The sequence below is a fragment of the Haliaeetus leucocephalus genome, unplaced genomic scaffold (genome assembly GCF_000737465.1).
Source record: "Haliaeetus leucocephalus isolate CR32 unplaced genomic scaffold, Haliaeetus_leucocephalus-4.0 Scaffold395, whole genome shotgun sequence".
Classification (NCBI taxonomy): domain Eukaryota; kingdom Metazoa; phylum Chordata; class Aves; order Accipitriformes; family Accipitridae; genus Haliaeetus; species Haliaeetus leucocephalus.
In genome coordinates, this window is record NW_010972831.1 from 5,847,821 (window position 1) to 5,865,868 (window position 18,048).

Genomic DNA, 18,048 nt, shown 5'->3' on the forward strand with positions numbered 1-18,048 from the left:
GAGGCTGCTGAAGGGAGGGCTGGGTAAACAGCCAAAGGATCTTCCCAAAGAATTTCTCTGCTCATTACTGCTGCAGTTCACAGCATGGGAACTTTCAATAATAAAGACTTTAAAGGCTTCTTCAAAGAGCTTCCAAGCTGTATCAGAAGCTCCATCTGGAAGAAGTCTCATGAGACTTTGGAGTGTGTTGTAAATACAGGCCAGGGACACATGAGGTTTTTCTTAAATTGAATCTTGCAAAACTTGCTTTCTAACAAGAACTTGCAACAGGCCACATTACCTCAGGAGTGTTTAGCAAACTGCATCCCTAGTGTAATGTCTTTTGGAAAGGGTGCAGTTAGCTTGTCATCCCTACAAAGTCTTTTACTAGCACAGTAAATTATAGGCCTTATGGGAATGTGCTGTACTTGGTTCTTTTCAGGTCATGTTCTTGGTCTTGGATTGCTGTGTGAAACTATATACGACGCTTTATACTGTTTGCCTGTGGATTTGTTTTGTGTTTCAGCAGATTGAATAGCATTTCTATTTAAATCATGTTTCATTCTAACTAAAACAATTGCTGTTCTGTAGTGTCAGGGGATTCTTGAGGTAATAGGAACACTGTACATTTTGTGATTTACTGACCATTTTGGCCTTTGAAAGGCACCAGTACGTTTCGGTCCATTTTTCCTGCTTTGTTGGGGTTAGTGATGCCTCATCAGTTACACCAGACCATGACAGCGTTAAGTATTTTCAGCATTGGTGGCACTCAATTGTGTATTTTGGTCAGGGGCAGTAATGTGCCTGTAGCATCATTTTCCCATCAGCAGTGCTAATGCTCCAGGAACACCAGCATTACCAAGTTTTAAGAACTTGATGTCTTCCTTTTGTGGTTTTCCCCTTTTGAGATGCATCAACTTTTCTAAAAATGTGTTTACATGGTGCAGTTGTTTATGACTGTGAGTTAGCTGCCTGCATCAGACTAAACCTGCCTGTCTAGAGCTGTTGTTTGCCCACATATTGCACTTAGCACTTCTGGCAGCGTATGAGAACAGACAATACGGAACGAGAAAAAAATATGAAAGCTCCATAAATCTTGTATAGATTGAAAGTATCTTCCACTATCATCTTGATATTTTTCCCTTCAGTTGTGCTGTTATCTAGAAATCACAGAGTATTTTACAGACATTGAATTAAGCCTTCTACAGCCTTCGTCCTTCTCCTCCTCTCCCCCAGGAAATGACATTATTATCCCTTGTTTGTAGATGAGGAATCAAAGGTCTGAGTGGTGAAGTGGCTCGTCCAAGGTCTGTTGCTGAATTAGTGGCATGGCTATGAATCGACACAGGCATTCTAGCTCTCAGCTCTCTGCTAAACAAGATCATGCTCTCCCAGTTTCAATTTGTCGTAACTTAATGAGCATCTAGAATGTGGCAGAAGAATTTATTTTGAGCAGCCAACAGGTAATCCTTAGTTACACAAGCAGCAGGACGCAATGCATCCCTTATGTCCCCACAGATCCTGTCTGCTGCTACTTGTTGTGCATAAAAGATGTAAGGACAGATGAGGACCACCAGTGTGGCAAAGTCTGATCATCCGAGTGTGGGTCTTTGCTGTTTTGTGGGATGCTGTAGGTGCCCACCTGAATGTTCACGTTTGTGATAAAAACAAAGATCCTAGACCTGGTTCTTCATTTGTCTTGGTGTAACAATAATGAAGTGCCCTGATAGCAGTTTGACCTTGACATCTAATGTATTTTAAAAGAAGTAAAAAACCCTCCAATGCAGTCTGCTATTCCTTGAAGGGGAGAAGTAATTCAGCTAAAGTCCTCTCAGGAGCCAAGAGAAGTAAATTTTGAGTTGTGCTAATCAGGAAGAGGAAGTCATCTGTCTGCTTCTGGTCACTTCCCTGCTTACACGGCATAGTCCTGTAACAGCTACATAAGAAGCTTTGTGATGAACAAATGTCAAGGGCAATTAATTCTTTGGCAGGCAGCTGTTATTATTAGGACAAAGAGTGGCCAGACATAGAAGGAAAGCCTTCAGCTGATTTATTTTCTCTACCTTTTCCATCAAAATTGATAAGCCACTAAACCCCAATGGTGAACTTTTGCGCAATAAGACTTTTAAATTTGCCATCTCTTTTTTTAGTAGGAGACCTTATATTAGATTTAGAGCACAGAGGAATAGCTCAGAGAAAATGTTTGGAAAGTCTTCTCCACTTTAATGCTATCAGGAAGGAGCAGAGTTGTGTGTTAAGCTGGTAACATAATAATATGTGGGCTGAGTTAAGCCCACTTCAGACAGTTTTTCTCAAACTTAATTGATGGAAATGGCCCACTTTTAGGCTTGATTTATTACCTTAGCAGAATTATTCCAGGATTGCTGCAATGCAACTGTGGGTGTTCTAAACACATCCACTCTGCCAGAGAATCAGGAAGGATGTACTTAAAATCCTCTAATTTATCTAATAACATCTTTAGCAGCTTTTTGTGTAGGTTTAGTATTGTAATGGAAATGCACTCTTTGGCTAGATAAAGAGCTCCTGTGTGAAACTGCTAGCATTGGCTGTAGGGACACGTAAATAGCATTTGGAGCTGATTAGAGAAATACTCTGACCAGCTACATATACTGTAAATGTACCTTTCAATTTTGTAATCCATCACTATGGTTAAAATAATACCTAAAATTTCGTATATGAATGTTCATGACTCTGGGTCTTCACAGATGTGGCCTTCCCACCTTCCAAGCCCAGGCAGAGCAGATGTTCCTCGCGTCACGGGGTATTTTTTCCCTGCTGTTTAGGTCCTGAGTCTCTATTTTAGCAACTGTTGTTGTCTCAATTCTTAACCAGGTTCCCTGTTTGCCCATCAGTGGACGTTTCTGAGGGGTTGTTTATAAGTGACACAAACCAGGTTTGGTTTTCCTAAGAAGTTTCAGCACTGAGCTGGTGAGGGTAAGCCTTGGACTGGGAGACAAGCTCAGATTCCTGCAGGTGCTAGCACAGCCTGTTAAGTTCGTGCCCAAAGTGAGCTCTGTCTGACTTGTGTTTGTAAATGCTTTCAGCATGGATTCTTCTGCTGTGTGTTATTTAGGCTGAATCTTAATCTTTCTCTGCATTTTTTCAGAACGCTGTCCTTACAGTGTTGCTAACTGCTGGCATAATTATTCTATCCTAGGCATCGCAATGTCTTGCTTTTGTTGTAACATGGAAATTGCATGTAACCTGAATAGTAACCAGTATCACTGCTCTGGAGTATTGGAGCTAATAATGGAAACTAAAAACCTGCTCTTTGTGAGCTAAATAAAGGTGGACGAAACGAGATAGAAAATCAGCTTCTACACACGCAGAAGTAAAGGAGGTCCCAGTGTGTTTTCCTCTTGCTGATTATTCTTACCACCGGGTATTGCTGTATGTAAATAGGATCAGAGTTCCTGTGTTGTGCTGGGGAGAGCCAGTTCTAAGATTTCCTCCAGCAGTCATGCTTCATTAGCGTGCATGTTGCTGAGGTTTGGAGGTGCTGCGTGAGCAGAATACTCAGCTGCTAGTTCTAGGAAATACTCGTACTGATGGTGCAGTAACACGGTATGAGTGGCTTTCTGTGTAACTTCAAGGGTCAGAGCTGGTCTCATGGCAATGTATCACTTGGACAAAACTATTTGTTGCTAATCTTATATTTAAATAATTTATAGAAATGTTGAATAGTAAATAATGTGGGTTGGAGGACTTATTTTGTGTACATTTTCTAAATCTGTTACATAATCTTACTGTTTGTAGCAGCATTTGGTATCAAGAATCTGGAAAACTTTATGGTAAAATGGCCAAGTGTAGCGAATCTGATTCCCCCCCCGGAATTCAGATTTCACTGCTGAAGCTATAGCATGTGGGGCAGTTTAGGATGGCAGTTGGCTTTCCTGGGCAGTGAACCAAATGTGAATGCAAGTGATGGTCGTCATGTGCTTCTCGGGCTCCAGAACGAAGTCTGACGAGTCCGGTTTCCTGTGTAGAAATTTTTCTGCTCTGGATCTGGTTGACTGATGCTTTTAAGCTAACACCCCCCCTTTCAACTGTGCTAAAAGCATGTGAACAGACTTACTAGGTCTAAGCAGAGGAAATAGGTTAAGGAAGTATATGTGCTCATTGCCTGTTCCCTGGACTAGCTGACACAGAATTCTGTTGTTGATGGACGGTTTCTGAGACTGAAATGAGCTCATATGTCTCTGCATGGTACTGCAATGGTAGACATGTCTTATGGAGGACATTGTTACCCCTGATGATAACAACTATGGAAACTGAAAGTTTCAGGCTGTGTCAGCAAGAGACACCTGGAGAAGTTAAGGCAGACCAATGGGAAATACAAAGTCATACATAAATTAAGAGATATTAAACTCCTCTTGAATGAGAGAATGTACATTAAAGTGGCCTTGGTTTGCTATAGATTAATTAACCTTGGGAGATATCAGGCTTAATTAAGCTACAGTGAGTTAAAGCCACTTTATTCTTGATAGAGATGATTCACGAGGGAGTTTTTTAACCTTATGCACATCAACTTCATACCTCCTATGGGTTTGCCTTAACTTTCAGCATCTCTTGGTGAGGTTTTGGACACTTTGAAATCTGAGGACTTCTCTCATCTTTTGGAATCCTGACTCCAATTCTTAGGAGAAACTGGACAGAATGGGCTTAAGATAAAAGTGTATAATGCACACGTAGAAAATGTATGCTAAGCAAGGGTTGCGTGACAGACACTGCAGGGGGGTTCAAGTCTAGATTTGAAAAGCATTTAATTAGAGGTTACAAAATGGAACATTAAAACTTAAGGCAGGGAACATAACTGTGAAACAGGGTTACTAAAATCCATATGGTGAGTTTGAGGTCTTGCTGCATGGTTTTGGTGCTGTCTAGCAAAGAAGAATTGGAAGTTTTGCAAATCTTTGTTCAAATTCCCATTTGTTTATAGAAAAGTATTGTTATGTATTTCCCTGACTGTAAGTTACGTTGCTAAATCAGATGAAAATATCTTTCTGTGGGTTTCTTTTTGTGATTTGTTGTGGGTTTGTTTTTTTTTCTTTTCCAGTAATTGCCCTTCATTTTTGGCTGCTGCTTTAGCTAGAGCAACTTCAGATGAAGTTCTTCAGAGTGATCTTTCAGCGCACTACTTACCAAAGCATGTGGACAACGCAGATGGGATCATACGTAAGTACATCTGTGCATGATAATGTACAATTTTACATTGTGTGGATCTTTCATTTACACTGTATACTGGAACACTTTGCAGATAATGCATAGATTTTTAAATTCAGCCTTGACATCAGTCATCCATCTAGTCTGACCACTTGAATGGTACTAGATATTCCTCAAATGAGTTCCTCCTACCAGCTAGCTAAATGAAGCTAGACTAGATTTCTTGTAAGGGAATATCCCATATTGATGTGAAAAGATTAATGGAGAATTCACCTTCACTCCTGATAGAGCTAGCAGCTAATTTCTTAGTCAAAGCTTTCTCATCTTTGAATCTTGCCTAGTTTCAACTTCTGCTATTGAATTCTTTCTCTATTTTTAAATGCCTTTCTCCAGTTGTATTTGTACTTGTACATTATCAAATTTTAGCTCCTTAAGACCAGGTGGAAATCACTCCTTTCTTTTAAGTGCACCTTCATATGACTGTATCTGGTGGCCCGGAATTTCTTTATAAGCACTTTAGACTATGTGATCCTGCTGCTTGCTGGCAAGTCCTAGTTGTCCTCCTTCATCCTTAGAGCAAAGTCAAATATATGTGGGAAAAGAGAATTTAATTCTGAATTATTTCAGTCAGTATCGTTTTTACTATGGTTTTTAATGTTTTTATATAGTTTTAGCAAAGGATAGTATAAAGATATTTCATGCTTTCAAGGAAAATTTCCTTTTCTCCATTTATCTGTGTTGGCTAACAAGATTTTTTCAGCATCCAGCTCAAAGCAGTGCACCCTAAATCATTTCAGGATTCTGCTGACCTAAATAACCTTGAAAAACTTTCTGCGGTGCTCATTACAATGAGGAACAATGTTTCTCACATGTATTGAGAGGAGTTCTGTCATTTGATCTTGAAAATACAATCACCAAACCACTTTGTCCATTCCCTCCTTTTCTGATAAAAAAAAATAAGTAAATGATTCTAGGGATAAATAGGATCTATAAATCTGGCCCTTCAAAAAGGGAAGGTTCTGCTGTATTTCTCAGAGGCCTCTGGAAACCTGAGAAACAGAAAAACATGCTATGGGTTCCCTTTTTGTAGGTATTGCTGCCTCCTCCTGCTGAGCAGGTAAATGGAATAGATTTGTCATTGTTCTGGCTGAGCAGCCTTCATTAATTTCACATTGAGATCTCTGAGACTTGCATAAATATTTGACAGTCTCCAAGGAAATGTTGACTAAGCCTCCACACAGAATATCTAAAGAGTTCAACAAAAAAAGAAAAAAAAAAAAAAACACAAAACCCTCACACCTACAGAAATTGCCATTTAAATATATCTAAATCTGTAATACACAGATGCCAACATAGATTGATATGTGTACAGGCTATAGCAGGCACTAAAAATATGGCTCCAGATGCAGTGTGTTGAGGTGAATTGTCATAATGAAGGTACTTGAAAATAAAATATACCTTTACAGATGCAATGTAAAGTGTTAAAATATGAACATAAAGGGGGAGAGGAAGAGAGAGAGCATATTCTGGACCGTAGTAAAGCAAAGGCTTCATATGAGTACTGAAATTTCAAATAATATACCATAAATGATCATTTTTGAAACAAAGCATTAGTTCAAGTGATGCAAGGTTTGGCTAAGAAAACCATAACAAAACTAGGGGGATTCATGCAGGACTGAAGCAGATTTCATTGCAAAAGGTCAGCAGCTCCATTCTAGCTAACTTCTTAGTAGGAGTCCTTTGAGAAACCTGGGCTAGTTACTTAGAAGAGAGCTGCGACTGATGAGTGCCCTAACCGGTACCGTATAGGGAGACTTTCATGCTTTGAAAGAAAACAAAGGGAACTGTAGCAGGTGATGAAAATGGGATTTCTACATCTTGAAGTTTTGTGCTCAGAGTTCTCTGTTTATCCTAATGATGTTTGGACTGCTGCAGAATGTGAAACCAAGCTGAATTCAGCTGGCTGGTTTTGATATCCAATTCTATGTTGTTTTTTCTTTCGAACTGAGAAAGATATTTACTCTGTATAATACAAGGACATATTACCTGATTTGCCTCAAGTTTGAATTTGCTAGAAGAAAAAAAATCATTCCAAATTTCCTTAGTGACACATTTCACTCTGAGAATTGCAACGTGACAAATCATATTGCATACTTAGGAGTGGTAAAAGCAGTTATTGGTGTGCTGGTGGAAAGGAAATTAGAATCTTCATGAAAGAGGAATGCTAATCTTAAAAGAAGGAAAACTGTTTTGAGTCCACAAATGTAGGAATGCAAGAATTTGGGCCTGTTATATTCAGGGTGAGCATGTGTCTTTGGATATCAAGAACAGAACCTGAGAGTCATAGGCCATGACTGATTCTTCTCTTCCACTTGCACTAGAGAGGAGCAAGAAAGCTTCCATGAGAACTGAAAGATGTTTGATTTCCTTTTTGAAAGGTCAGATTTCTTTTTTGTGGAGGAAGATATTCATGTGGGGGTTTGGCATTGTTGAAGAACTACCAAAGGAGGCTGGATAGTAGGACCACGTTACATGGTGGAGGCATCTAAAACACCCAGCAGACTTCACAAAGCAAATCGCAAAGTCCCATTACCCAGTCTTTCCAGGGACTAGGAGATGGGATTACTATAACCAAGACACAAAGTGGTCATTGACTAGTCAGAAACTGGAGTTCTTAGATTAAGAAAAACCTTGGTCATTGGGTTGATGACACGTCTACAAACCTGGGTATTGATCCCTGTTGTCACACTATCGGTATTTTCAAGAAAGGTCTTAAAATTTAGGTCCTAAAAAGAAGAATCTGATTACTGGTATTCTTTCTGCCCTGATTTTGCCCTAAAAGAAGTCAGTAGTCTTTGGGAACAATAATGCCTGAGTTGGATTTCCCACTAGCTGTGGTACAATTAAGTGCTGCTTCCAGCGCTGGGGATTTTGGAGCAGCAGGAGGGAAATTAAATTCTCCACGACACAACCGCAATGACAGCTGAGTCAGCTCTGGCTCAGGGCTGCAACATTAACAATTGATGAGTAATTTACAGCTGTGAGGGGGTGGTTTAACTGTTGTGGGCCTTTCTCCTGTTTTAACCTCAAGAGCAATTATTGATGATGCTGACACTACGCATACTCCCTGCTGGGGAAGGGTGTTTAGTATCTCAGCAGAGCCAAGGGCTTTACTCCCTTCCTCCTTCAGAGTGATGCTCTGAAGTGTAACGGCCACATGACATTGAAATATATACCATTTCACTTCATATATGCCCAGTGGAAAGAAATGGAAGAGCAAGTCTGTGGGGTTCACTTCTGGAAAATACAATTTGGACATGTCAGGCTGTACATGTTCCCTCTTTAAATATATTATCCAGCAAAGAGATTTTCCTGTGAGAGCAGTATAGGTGTTGTGGGGGAATTGGTACCCGTAACTATGCAGTGGTGGGATGACCCAGTCATTTGATTTCTACTTGTTTTAAAAGCTGTGTAATCAAGAAGCTAATACTCCTTCTTTTGATTATGCATATAGCTTATTTCCAGCTTAATGGCTGCTCTTGCAGATCAAGCTTGAACAAACTTATAATCAGCAGAGCTGGAAATATATCTTGCTCCTAAGGATACTGGCCCCCAGATCACTATAGCCCACATCTTGCATAGACCTAGTACAGAAATTAGTAAATGCTGCTTTTAGGTTCTTCACAGAACTTCTGCGCACTGAGAGATGCTGTAACTCTCCCCTCTATTCCCTGTATTTGAGCCATTCCTCCTCCAGGAATGATTGGCACTCATGCATTCCTGCTGTTTAGCTTTGAAGATCTCTGGCTTTGGTGAACAATCATGAACAAAGAGATTTTGATGTGTTCAGCTCTGATGTTTACTTCCTGTTTTCCTCCCCTGAATTTCAGAACAATTGTCAAGTGCCTGAGTTTTCATATTTTAAAATCACTATTTCTCAGGAGTGACAGTTCAGCATTTTCTTAAATTTAAGACCGTTATCGTTTTCTCATTTGCTCATGCAGATTTCTTTGACACATTATCTAGTCAGGAATCTGGAAATAATGTTATGAAACTAAGAAGGTACCTGAATGTGTACACTACTGAACAGGTACACCACCAAAACATGTTAAAGTAACGCTGTTAATTTCTATAGATTATTTACCACTGTATTGCCTTAGTTCTGCAGTGAGGTGTTGTTTCGAATAGATAGTTTGGTCTAAAACCAATGCGTCATTGTAATGGATTGTGGTTTTTGTATGTGATGCTATATGCCATGACAAAGTCCCTTTCAGAGCTGCCATGGCACAGCTGCACCACCCTGTGCAGAGCAACACGGGATCAAATGCTGAGGGAAACGCACTTGCTTTTCGTTTTTTCTGATGCTGCAAATGGGTTCCCCAAAGTTACGGGGGAACGTTTAAGTTAAAAAGACAAACAAACAATGAGCTGCTTACTGATGAATGCTGATTATGGTGAGTTTGGCTTCCTCTTTTTAAGCATCAGAGCCCAGAATTTCCCTGCTGACATCCATTTCAACTGCTTGGCTAAAATGGTTTTGTTTCATCTTTGTAATGTATGCAAGAAAAAAAATTTCTCACTTAATAACACTCTTAGCCTTTCATTTGTGGTTTTTGCCTTCCCCAGAGATTGAGACAGTGAAGCTAGCCCGCTTAGTTTTTAGCAAACTGCATGAGGTCTGCAGCAACTGGGTGAAAGACTTTCCACTCCAGCCGAAGCCCCACCGCTACTACGAGACATCCATCCATGCCATCAAAAATATGCGCAGGAAGATGGAAGACAAGCATGTCTGCATCCCAGACTTCAACATGCTCTTCAACCTTGAGGTAAAAAGAGATCATGTGGGAGACAAATGCATACACTAAATACAGTTTCCATTCTTGGGGGAACTAGGCAGTTGTCTACTGTGAAAATGAAAGGCATACCTGTGATGGACCTGAGGAATATTGACAGTCAAGAGACAAACCTGGTCCTAAGTTAGTTCAGTTGATATTCTGCAACCATAGCGGCAGTATGACAAGCTGTTTCTACATAGGGTATATAGAATAAAAGAGCAATTTTCACAGACTTCGGGTGAAATGTCATCTAACTAAACAAAGTTTCTACCTGGCCCATCCTAATGTAGCCACTCATGCAGCAGCTGAAGGGCTGACCTGCCATTGTGCAGAAAGCAGCTCTACTTTTGTGAGTGGCAACTGATGCGTTGTAGTACCATGTGTTAAATCAAGGTAGGAGCCTCTCTTTGGCTGAAGATGACCAGGCGTAGAAGAGGATTGCCAATGGAAACGAGGAAGTGGTTCACCTTACAGTTCCTCACTGAAGCCAACTGTCTACAGGGGTGGGTCTGTACTTCTTTTCAACCCTTCCTCTTGGGAGGAAGAAGCCAAAAGCAAGAATTCAGCAAGAAAATTTAAAAACAAATAAACAAGCAAAAAAAAAAAAGCAAACAAAAAAAATTGCAAAACATAAAATTTCTAGGAGAATGGGGTGCAGTTCACACAGGAATCTAGCAATATGAGTAGTTTGGAACTGGGGCCAGACTTGCCTCTGTTAATTTCTTTATGTGGCCATTGGTCAAACACTCGTGCTTGCTCTTCCTTCAGATAGAAAACTGGACACTGAAGAATGGCAAATACAAGAAAGTGGCAGGAATTTTACCTTTAGGATCGGATTGCTGCATAATTGATTATTACGTCACTTTAATAACCATCTTCTGCCCCATCCATGTTCTTGCCTTTAAATGATATTAATGCAAACAGAGGCAAATGTTTCCTTTGCCTGTCAATTGTCAGCTTTCCTATTCCAATTTGTGTTGGAGCCCATTACTTAAAAATTACAATGTACAAATATTCTAGTCATTGAGATGGCTGTCAAGGTTGAATTGGCACTGACAGTGGGTTGGTGTGTTATATGTATGAAAAGGCACAGGAGTTGCTGTCTCTTGGTACAGCATTGTTTCTCTGAACAGATAAGGGGAAGCTGAGAAAACTGACTTGAAGATGAGTGATTTTGCTGTATTTGATTTGTGAATGTAATCACAATTATCTGATGAGAGAGTACATACAGGTTTTTTTGAAAAATAGACATCTGAGGTGATATGGATTTGATTTAAAAAAAAAAAAAAGAAAGAAGAATGAAAGCAGAGGCTGACTGGCTTCACATTTTAACTGTACTGGCATTTTATCCCTGGTGGATTCCAGTCTTGATGTAGACTTCATGCAAACTGTATTGGATGTTCTTCTCTCTCTGTGGTTTTTGCAGTCACAAAACCTCCTGCACAATCTGATGAGAATGGCACATTCTATTTGAGTTGAGTGACTGAATTGTAACAAGTGGGACATAAGGAACACTGAGAGCGCTACATGGGTGATTCTTGCAGGGCATCTCTTGCAGTTTGTGGGTAGAATTCATCAGCAACAAGGTGGAAATTTCCCACTGATGCAAGTTAAGGTCATCTGAGTAGTTTGTTTTTCCAGTGGAGACTCTGCCTCTAAGTGCAATTGAATGAGGACACCACAAATCTCAAGTTCAAAAGTTTTAAGACAATCTAATTAGCTGTTTGCATTGCTTTCTCCTGAGTTGTTTTCTCAATGTGTTTCCATCGACAGGACCAAGAAGAGCAAGCTTATTTTGCAGTGTTTGATGGTCACGGGGGAGTGGATGCTGCCATCTATGCCTCCATCCATCTCCATGTGAACATGGTCCATCAGGAGATGTTTCAGCATGACCCGGCAGAGGCGCTGTGCCGAGCTTTCCGGGTGACCGATGAGCGCTTTGTCCAGAAGGCAGCCAGAGAGGTGATTGATTGAGTTACCTGGGCTTGACTCTGAAAGTTTTCATCTATAAATTCTGTCTTTGTCAGCAGGGGTGCTCCAAGTGCTGTGCTGAGCACAGGCCAGGGGTCAGCACAGAACTGTCCATGCACAGTCCATAGAGTCTGTGCCCACTGGTGGGCTTCTTCATGTTCCATAAAGATGTCAGCCTCCACTTCTCACAACGTACAGTTCATTTAGAAGGATGCTGCTGCTATTCTTATGTTCACATGCTAGCTAGGCTTAGTCCTTGGGGTGGGTTTTTTTTTTTTTCCTCATCTCTACAACATACGTTTTTCTTAGCTCTAGAAAGCAAGAATAAATGGATAACTGACTCCTAGACCTCCTAAACTTAGGCAAGGGCTGAGTTAAGTGCAGGGAACTCAAGATGCTTACAAATAAACCTCCTTCCAAGTTCATTAACATGCATGCATTTCTATCAACAGATAGGAAACAGGCACAGGAAGCCGACTAAAACAGTAGCACAGCAGATCACTAGCAAAGCCCAGCTTCTGAAACGCAATTCCAAGGCAAGGGAAGTCGCAGGGCAATGCCGATCACTTGCATTCAGCCAGGTTGGCTCTGAGGGACTGTAACTGAACAGTTGTAACTGTAAGGAAAGCACTGCCTGTTCCTCCCCAGGAACAGGCCACGTATTGGAATATCAACATGTTCTGTCCTCGAGTTAAGCAAGAAAATGCTTTGAAATGGTTTTTATTTGCTTATTTAAAACTGTGGGCATTTTTTTTCACCCTATCCAGAGTCTGCGCTGTGGAACCACCGGTGTGGTGACTTTCATCCGAGGAAATATGCTGCATGTGGCTTGGCTTGGGGACTCCCAGGTCATGCTCGTGAGGAGAGGCCAAGCTGTGGAACTGATGAAACCTCACAAACCAGATCGAGAGGTGAGAATGGCCTGTTTTAAATACACCCGGGTGGTGTTTACCACTGAAGCTGACAGGTATCAGCTTTATGTGGGATGCTGGGACACCTTGCCGGTGTCTCTTGGAGCGGCAGCATACATCCCAGTTATCCTGGTTTGTTTGGAAGTTGGTATGGATTGGTGTGCAAATCCTTTGTTCTCATCTGTTGGGGCCTGCAGCCTCTGCCATGCTGTGTTTGTGAAAACAGCGAATATTTATAGAAGTTTTTGGAGTGCGATGGCAGTACTAAGTGCTCCATCCAAACAACTCTTGTGTTGCCTTGCTGTTTAGGATGAGAAGAAGCGCATTGAGGCACTTGGTGGCTGTGTGGTCTGGTTTGGAGCCTGGAGGGTGAATGGGAGCCTGTCAGTCTCCAGAGCTATTGGTGAGAGCGGGCTTTAACTCCTTTTTCAGACTTGCTTTTCTTTTAATTAAAAACTTAAATTTTCTAGCGATCAAAATTTGAAATACAGCTGATGATAGACCTGTGAGTGATAACCTCTATTTTTTTTCCCTCTACAGTTTGAGGGAATAATTTCCAAATAATTGCTTTAACTTGGGGTAAGAGCCATTGGCTCCATGCTGTGTTAATAAAAGGGCTTCCAGATGCTGTGGCTGCAAACCCACGGTCTTGTGTATCTGTGTGTTGTTTTTCTGCAGGGGACGCTGAGCACAAGCCATATATCTGTGGGGATGCAGACTCTGCCTCCACTGTACTAGATGGCTCTGAAGACTACCTCATTTTAGCCTGCGATGGCTTCTATGACACAGTCAATCCCGATGAGGCAGTCAAAGTGGTGGCTGACCATCTAAAGGAGAATAATGGCGACAGCAGCATGGTAGCACATAAATTAGTGGCATCTGCTCGGGATGCCGGTTCCAGCGACAACATTACTGTCATTGTGGTATTTCTCAGGGACATGAATGCAGCGGTCAATGTTAGCGAGGAGTCGGACTGGACAGAGAACTCTTTTCAAGGTGGGCAAGAAGACAGCGGGGAAGATAAGGAAAACCATGGAGACTGCAAACGACCGTGGCCCCAGCACCAGTGCTCAGCACCTGCAGACCTAGGGTATGAAGGACGAGTGGATTCCTTCACCGACAGAACTAGCTTAAGCATAGGGTCCAGCATTAACCTGTTTGATGATCAAGGCTATTTAGACCTGACAAAAACAGAAACTAGTACACCTCAGAGTGCCAAATGTCTGCCACCGATTCAAGTGTTTAGTCCTGGCATACCAAAGAGCGCAAATTTGATCAACGGCTTAACGCTGAAGAACGAACCACCAGAGCGCACCATGTCACCCATCTGTGGACAGAGCAATCCCAGGGAGTACAACGCTCCACTTAGCGTGGGTGCTGCAGGGCAGAGCATCTACAGGGTGAAGGGTTTATCCACCATCTTCTCTGGGCTGGAAGATGAACTGTTCAAATCCTTGGGAAAACGAGCTGCGTTCTTTCACTTCCGGCTCTGTAACGGGAAGAGGCGACGAGGAGCCAGGCTCAAACCAAAGTTTCACACGCCGCTCTTGGCTCGTGAGCCTTCCCATAGAGAAGGATCGAGTCTGTCCTTACCTGTCTGGGGCCGCGGTAGCACGAGGTTGTCGGTAAGACACTCCCCGTGGTGGAGGCTGGCTAGTCATAGCGCTTACAGCGAGAGCATGTTTTTGATGCGAAGACAAAGTAATTGTATACCAGATTCATACCTTCATCAATGCTGTAAAATGTAACCATCTCCCTTGTGTTTCCCCGTCAGACTCCCAAAGTAGACATTCCCAAAATAAAACTGGCATCATCAGAAAGCGAAAAAAGGTGGGCATTTCAGAACTGTACTCCAGTCCCCTGCAAAGCTCAAACCATGTGTAAATAGATCTAGGAATGAACAAATGTAGTTGTTTCAATCTCAATAAAGTTTGCTGGTGGTGCCACCCTGAGCAATGCCACAGCCACCCGACCACCCGCGTGCACACACCCACACCCACATATCTAGCCACATCCACTGGTGAAAGCCAAACAGGGGGTTCATGTGAATAGTCACGGTTAGGGAACAGTCTTTGACAACACAGAAGGTTGAACCTGCCTGAGGTACGTCTCTGGAGCAATACGTAAAGAAAGATTCTGGTTTAGAACTGCCAAATTTTTGTAGAGTGGGGGGGAAGTTTCCATAGAAGTCAAGGTGTGTGGGGGGGTTTTTTGTGTTCTGCTTTCTGTTTATTTCAGGCGAGCATTAAGATGAATTAGAAAATTACATCCACTTTTGCAGGTAGACGACTAAAAGCCATACAGGGTTTTACCAGGTAACTTAGGAATGGACAAACTAAGCTCCTGCTACTCTGTTCTCAGACTCCAATTGAGGTACAGACTCATAATTTACCTATTTTTTTCATGTAACATAAAATGTGGAATATGAAGAAAACTTTTTTGTAGTTTTTAAAAAAATTATTTCCTATGGCTAGAGGTGCAGTGTAGGGAATTTCGTATCTTTCTGGTGCTTTTAGTGGCATTTTTTCTCGTTTGTCAGTTTAGGAAACTGTTCTCAATTAGTTTTAATTGAACATGATTGTGCTTAATGCTTTGAGCCAACCTCTTTCCACCGCAACTTCATCTCAGGTCTTAAAAGAAACCAATCTGTGGAGATGTTCAGTACAATACTACTGTCACTCAACCAGTCAAACCAGAGAACTGCTTGCGAGAGATAATGAGCAATTTGATGAGCTGTTTGGTTTCGGTAACGGTTTCTAGATGGCAAAGGCATAATTTAATACGAAGTTGCAGCATGAAGGACGGTAGGACGCTACGTCTACAAGGAGCGTTCCTGCTCCAATTTGGTGTTTTCCAGCATGTGTAGGAATGGATGCCGGGCTGCCGGAGCAATCCAAAGTGGACGGAAATGCTGTGGACGCGGATGAGTGGGGGCTGCGCTTGGGGTTGGGTAGAGGGGGTGAAACTTGGTGACAGGCCAGAGCTCTGCTTCAGTTAAACCTTGGGTTCAGAAAGGAAAGTGAGGAATGTCAGTTGCCCTTATTTTCATAAGCAGAGCGTTATTTATCAAACCGGGAAACAAACAGTACCCACCAGCTCTTCCCTACTCTCGAGGTGACATTAAACCCTTAGGGGAGCGGTTAATTGGGACGTAAGTAAGCAGACGATTCCCATCAGCTCCGCTAAATGCACATCCTGTTACTATTCTTTGTTACAGCAAGACATTTGGAAGAGTATGAATAAAGTGAGTCTTCACAGGCATTTACTGTACAATTCATATCATTTTAGCAGTAACAATTTAATAACAGTATTAGTATTTAGCTAGAATTTGCAAAGTATTTTAATATTAAGTAGTCAGGAGATTATTCAAGATGACGAGATGGCAAGGTTTGAATTCTGCCAATTTCCGCTGCTTCTATCTTTGATGCACTATTTTAAAAGCAATCTGACGAATAGCAAAAGGCTTCATGAGCAACCAGGAGTTGGAGTGTGGCTTTAGATTCCTTTGATCTTTTTCAGACTTTTGTTTAATCTTACGGGATCATTGGCTTTTATCTGTCATCTTATTAAGCCTTAGCTGTTGTCAACGTTCTCTTTAGCTGCAGCATATGTTCCAAGTCAGATTTACTGAGGAAATTTGAGAAACCATGAAACGGTAAAATATGCAACTCTGGGGCATCTCTGCGGTGCCTTTGTTTTAAATTATTCACAGTAATAATGACTCATTGAAAGTCCATCTTAGAGCTGACTGTCGTGCTTCGGAGAGAAAGGTGGTGTAAGTGCAATTCTTTGTGTGAGTAAACTAGAATGAAAAGCCGCGATGGATGATAAAACTTCTTCCCAGTCTGCGGGAGCAGTTGAAGAGCACTGGGCTGCATGTGTGCTGTTCTGGGAAGGATCTAGCTTTTTAGGTGTGGATTCATAAATGATAATTCTGCGACTCATACCATTTATCTTGCTAGGAGAAAAAAAAAATCTACCATCGTAGTTGCAGTGTGGTCAGGTAAAAACATTGTATAGATAGCAAGTGTTCATTTCTTCACTAAATGCGTATTTATAGAGTAGATAGGAACCATTTGTAAGGTAAGTCCTTTAAAGTTCTATAATATTAAAAGTAGTGGTTATTGGTCTGATATATGCTGCTCTTGATTCTACACACTAGACAAAAAAAGCAGTGCTTTGTGAAATGCAGTGTTTTCTCTTAATGCCACTGGTGATAGGAAGTAGTTCTCTTCAGTTCAAAATCCTGTGCCCTTATTTGCTGCTTGCTAACGTAAGCAATAATCCCTCTCTAATGGTATCTAAGTGTTCTGTATCTCGTACTTTGATTGTCTATCTGGTGACAATGTAAAAATATTAGGCTAATATAAAAGTATCTAATTGTATTTATTAACTGTTGATACTGAGATTCAGTCTGTGACCTGTGTTTTGTATTTTTATTGTGTATCGTAGTGGTGGTGAAATTTGTATAACGAATCTTTCCAATAAAGAGCTGAAGTATCCCTTTTCCGCGTTAACACAACCCGCATCAGTTTCAGTTTACGTGTTAACTGTGTTTGCAGAACTAGGAGGTAGGTAGTGAAAACTTTCTTTATTTCTTCTTTTTTTTTTAAATTGCGTTGGTTTTCAGAAACCAGGCTGTTTGTCTGAAGCTGCTCAAAACTTGCTCGTAAGCTCTTCACTGTGAGTACTAGCGGGATTCACTCAATCCCCACTCTGGTAGTTTCCTGTGTACACTTTTTAAATGTGCAACTCTGAGGAATGTCTGCGTTGCAGAGAGCAGTAATAGCACCAGACCAGGGAGCTGTTAACCCATTTCGATTTGCACTAAAGGTGGGTGGAAACGCATGTATATAACTTCTCTTTACCTAGAAGTGCCATCAATTGTCCTTGCAAGTTAAAACCATTCAGCATTTGATTTAGATTGCATTCTAACACTGAAGGACAATGTCAAAGCAGACTTTTAACTTACGCCACATTTATAGTGGTACATCGTCATAGAAACTCCACTCTGTTTTTGGAACACTGTGTGTCAGTGAGAAATGCGTTGTCCTATGGGCAGATAAGATGAGGCATAACGAGTTCTGTGTTTATAGACATGGCTGCTGTAGTTCAGGTCCACTATCTCCTCACTAAATCCTCCTGACCCTGGCAATGTTCTGCGGGAA

At 41.4% G+C, this 18,048-nt stretch overlaps 1 protein-coding gene across 1 annotated transcript; it reads left to right on the top strand.

Moving 5' to 3' along the window:
• Positions 1 to 3,933: 3,933 nt before the first annotated feature.
• On the top strand, positions 3,934 to 17,382 carry PPM1E (protein phosphatase, Mg2+/Mn2+ dependent, 1E). The gene is made up of 7 exons (XM_010573956.1): positions 3,934 to 3,968; positions 5,057 to 5,175; positions 9,790 to 9,989; positions 11,772 to 11,960; positions 12,737 to 12,880; positions 13,190 to 13,283; positions 13,559 to 17,382. The coding sequence occupies exons 1-7, from the start codon at positions 3,934 to 3,936 to the stop codon at positions 14,626 to 14,628; spliced, it is 1,851 nt and encodes a 616-aa protein (XP_010572258.1). The 3' UTR covers positions 14,629 to 17,382.
• The last annotated feature ends 666 nt before the right edge of the window (positions 17,383 to 18,048 follow it).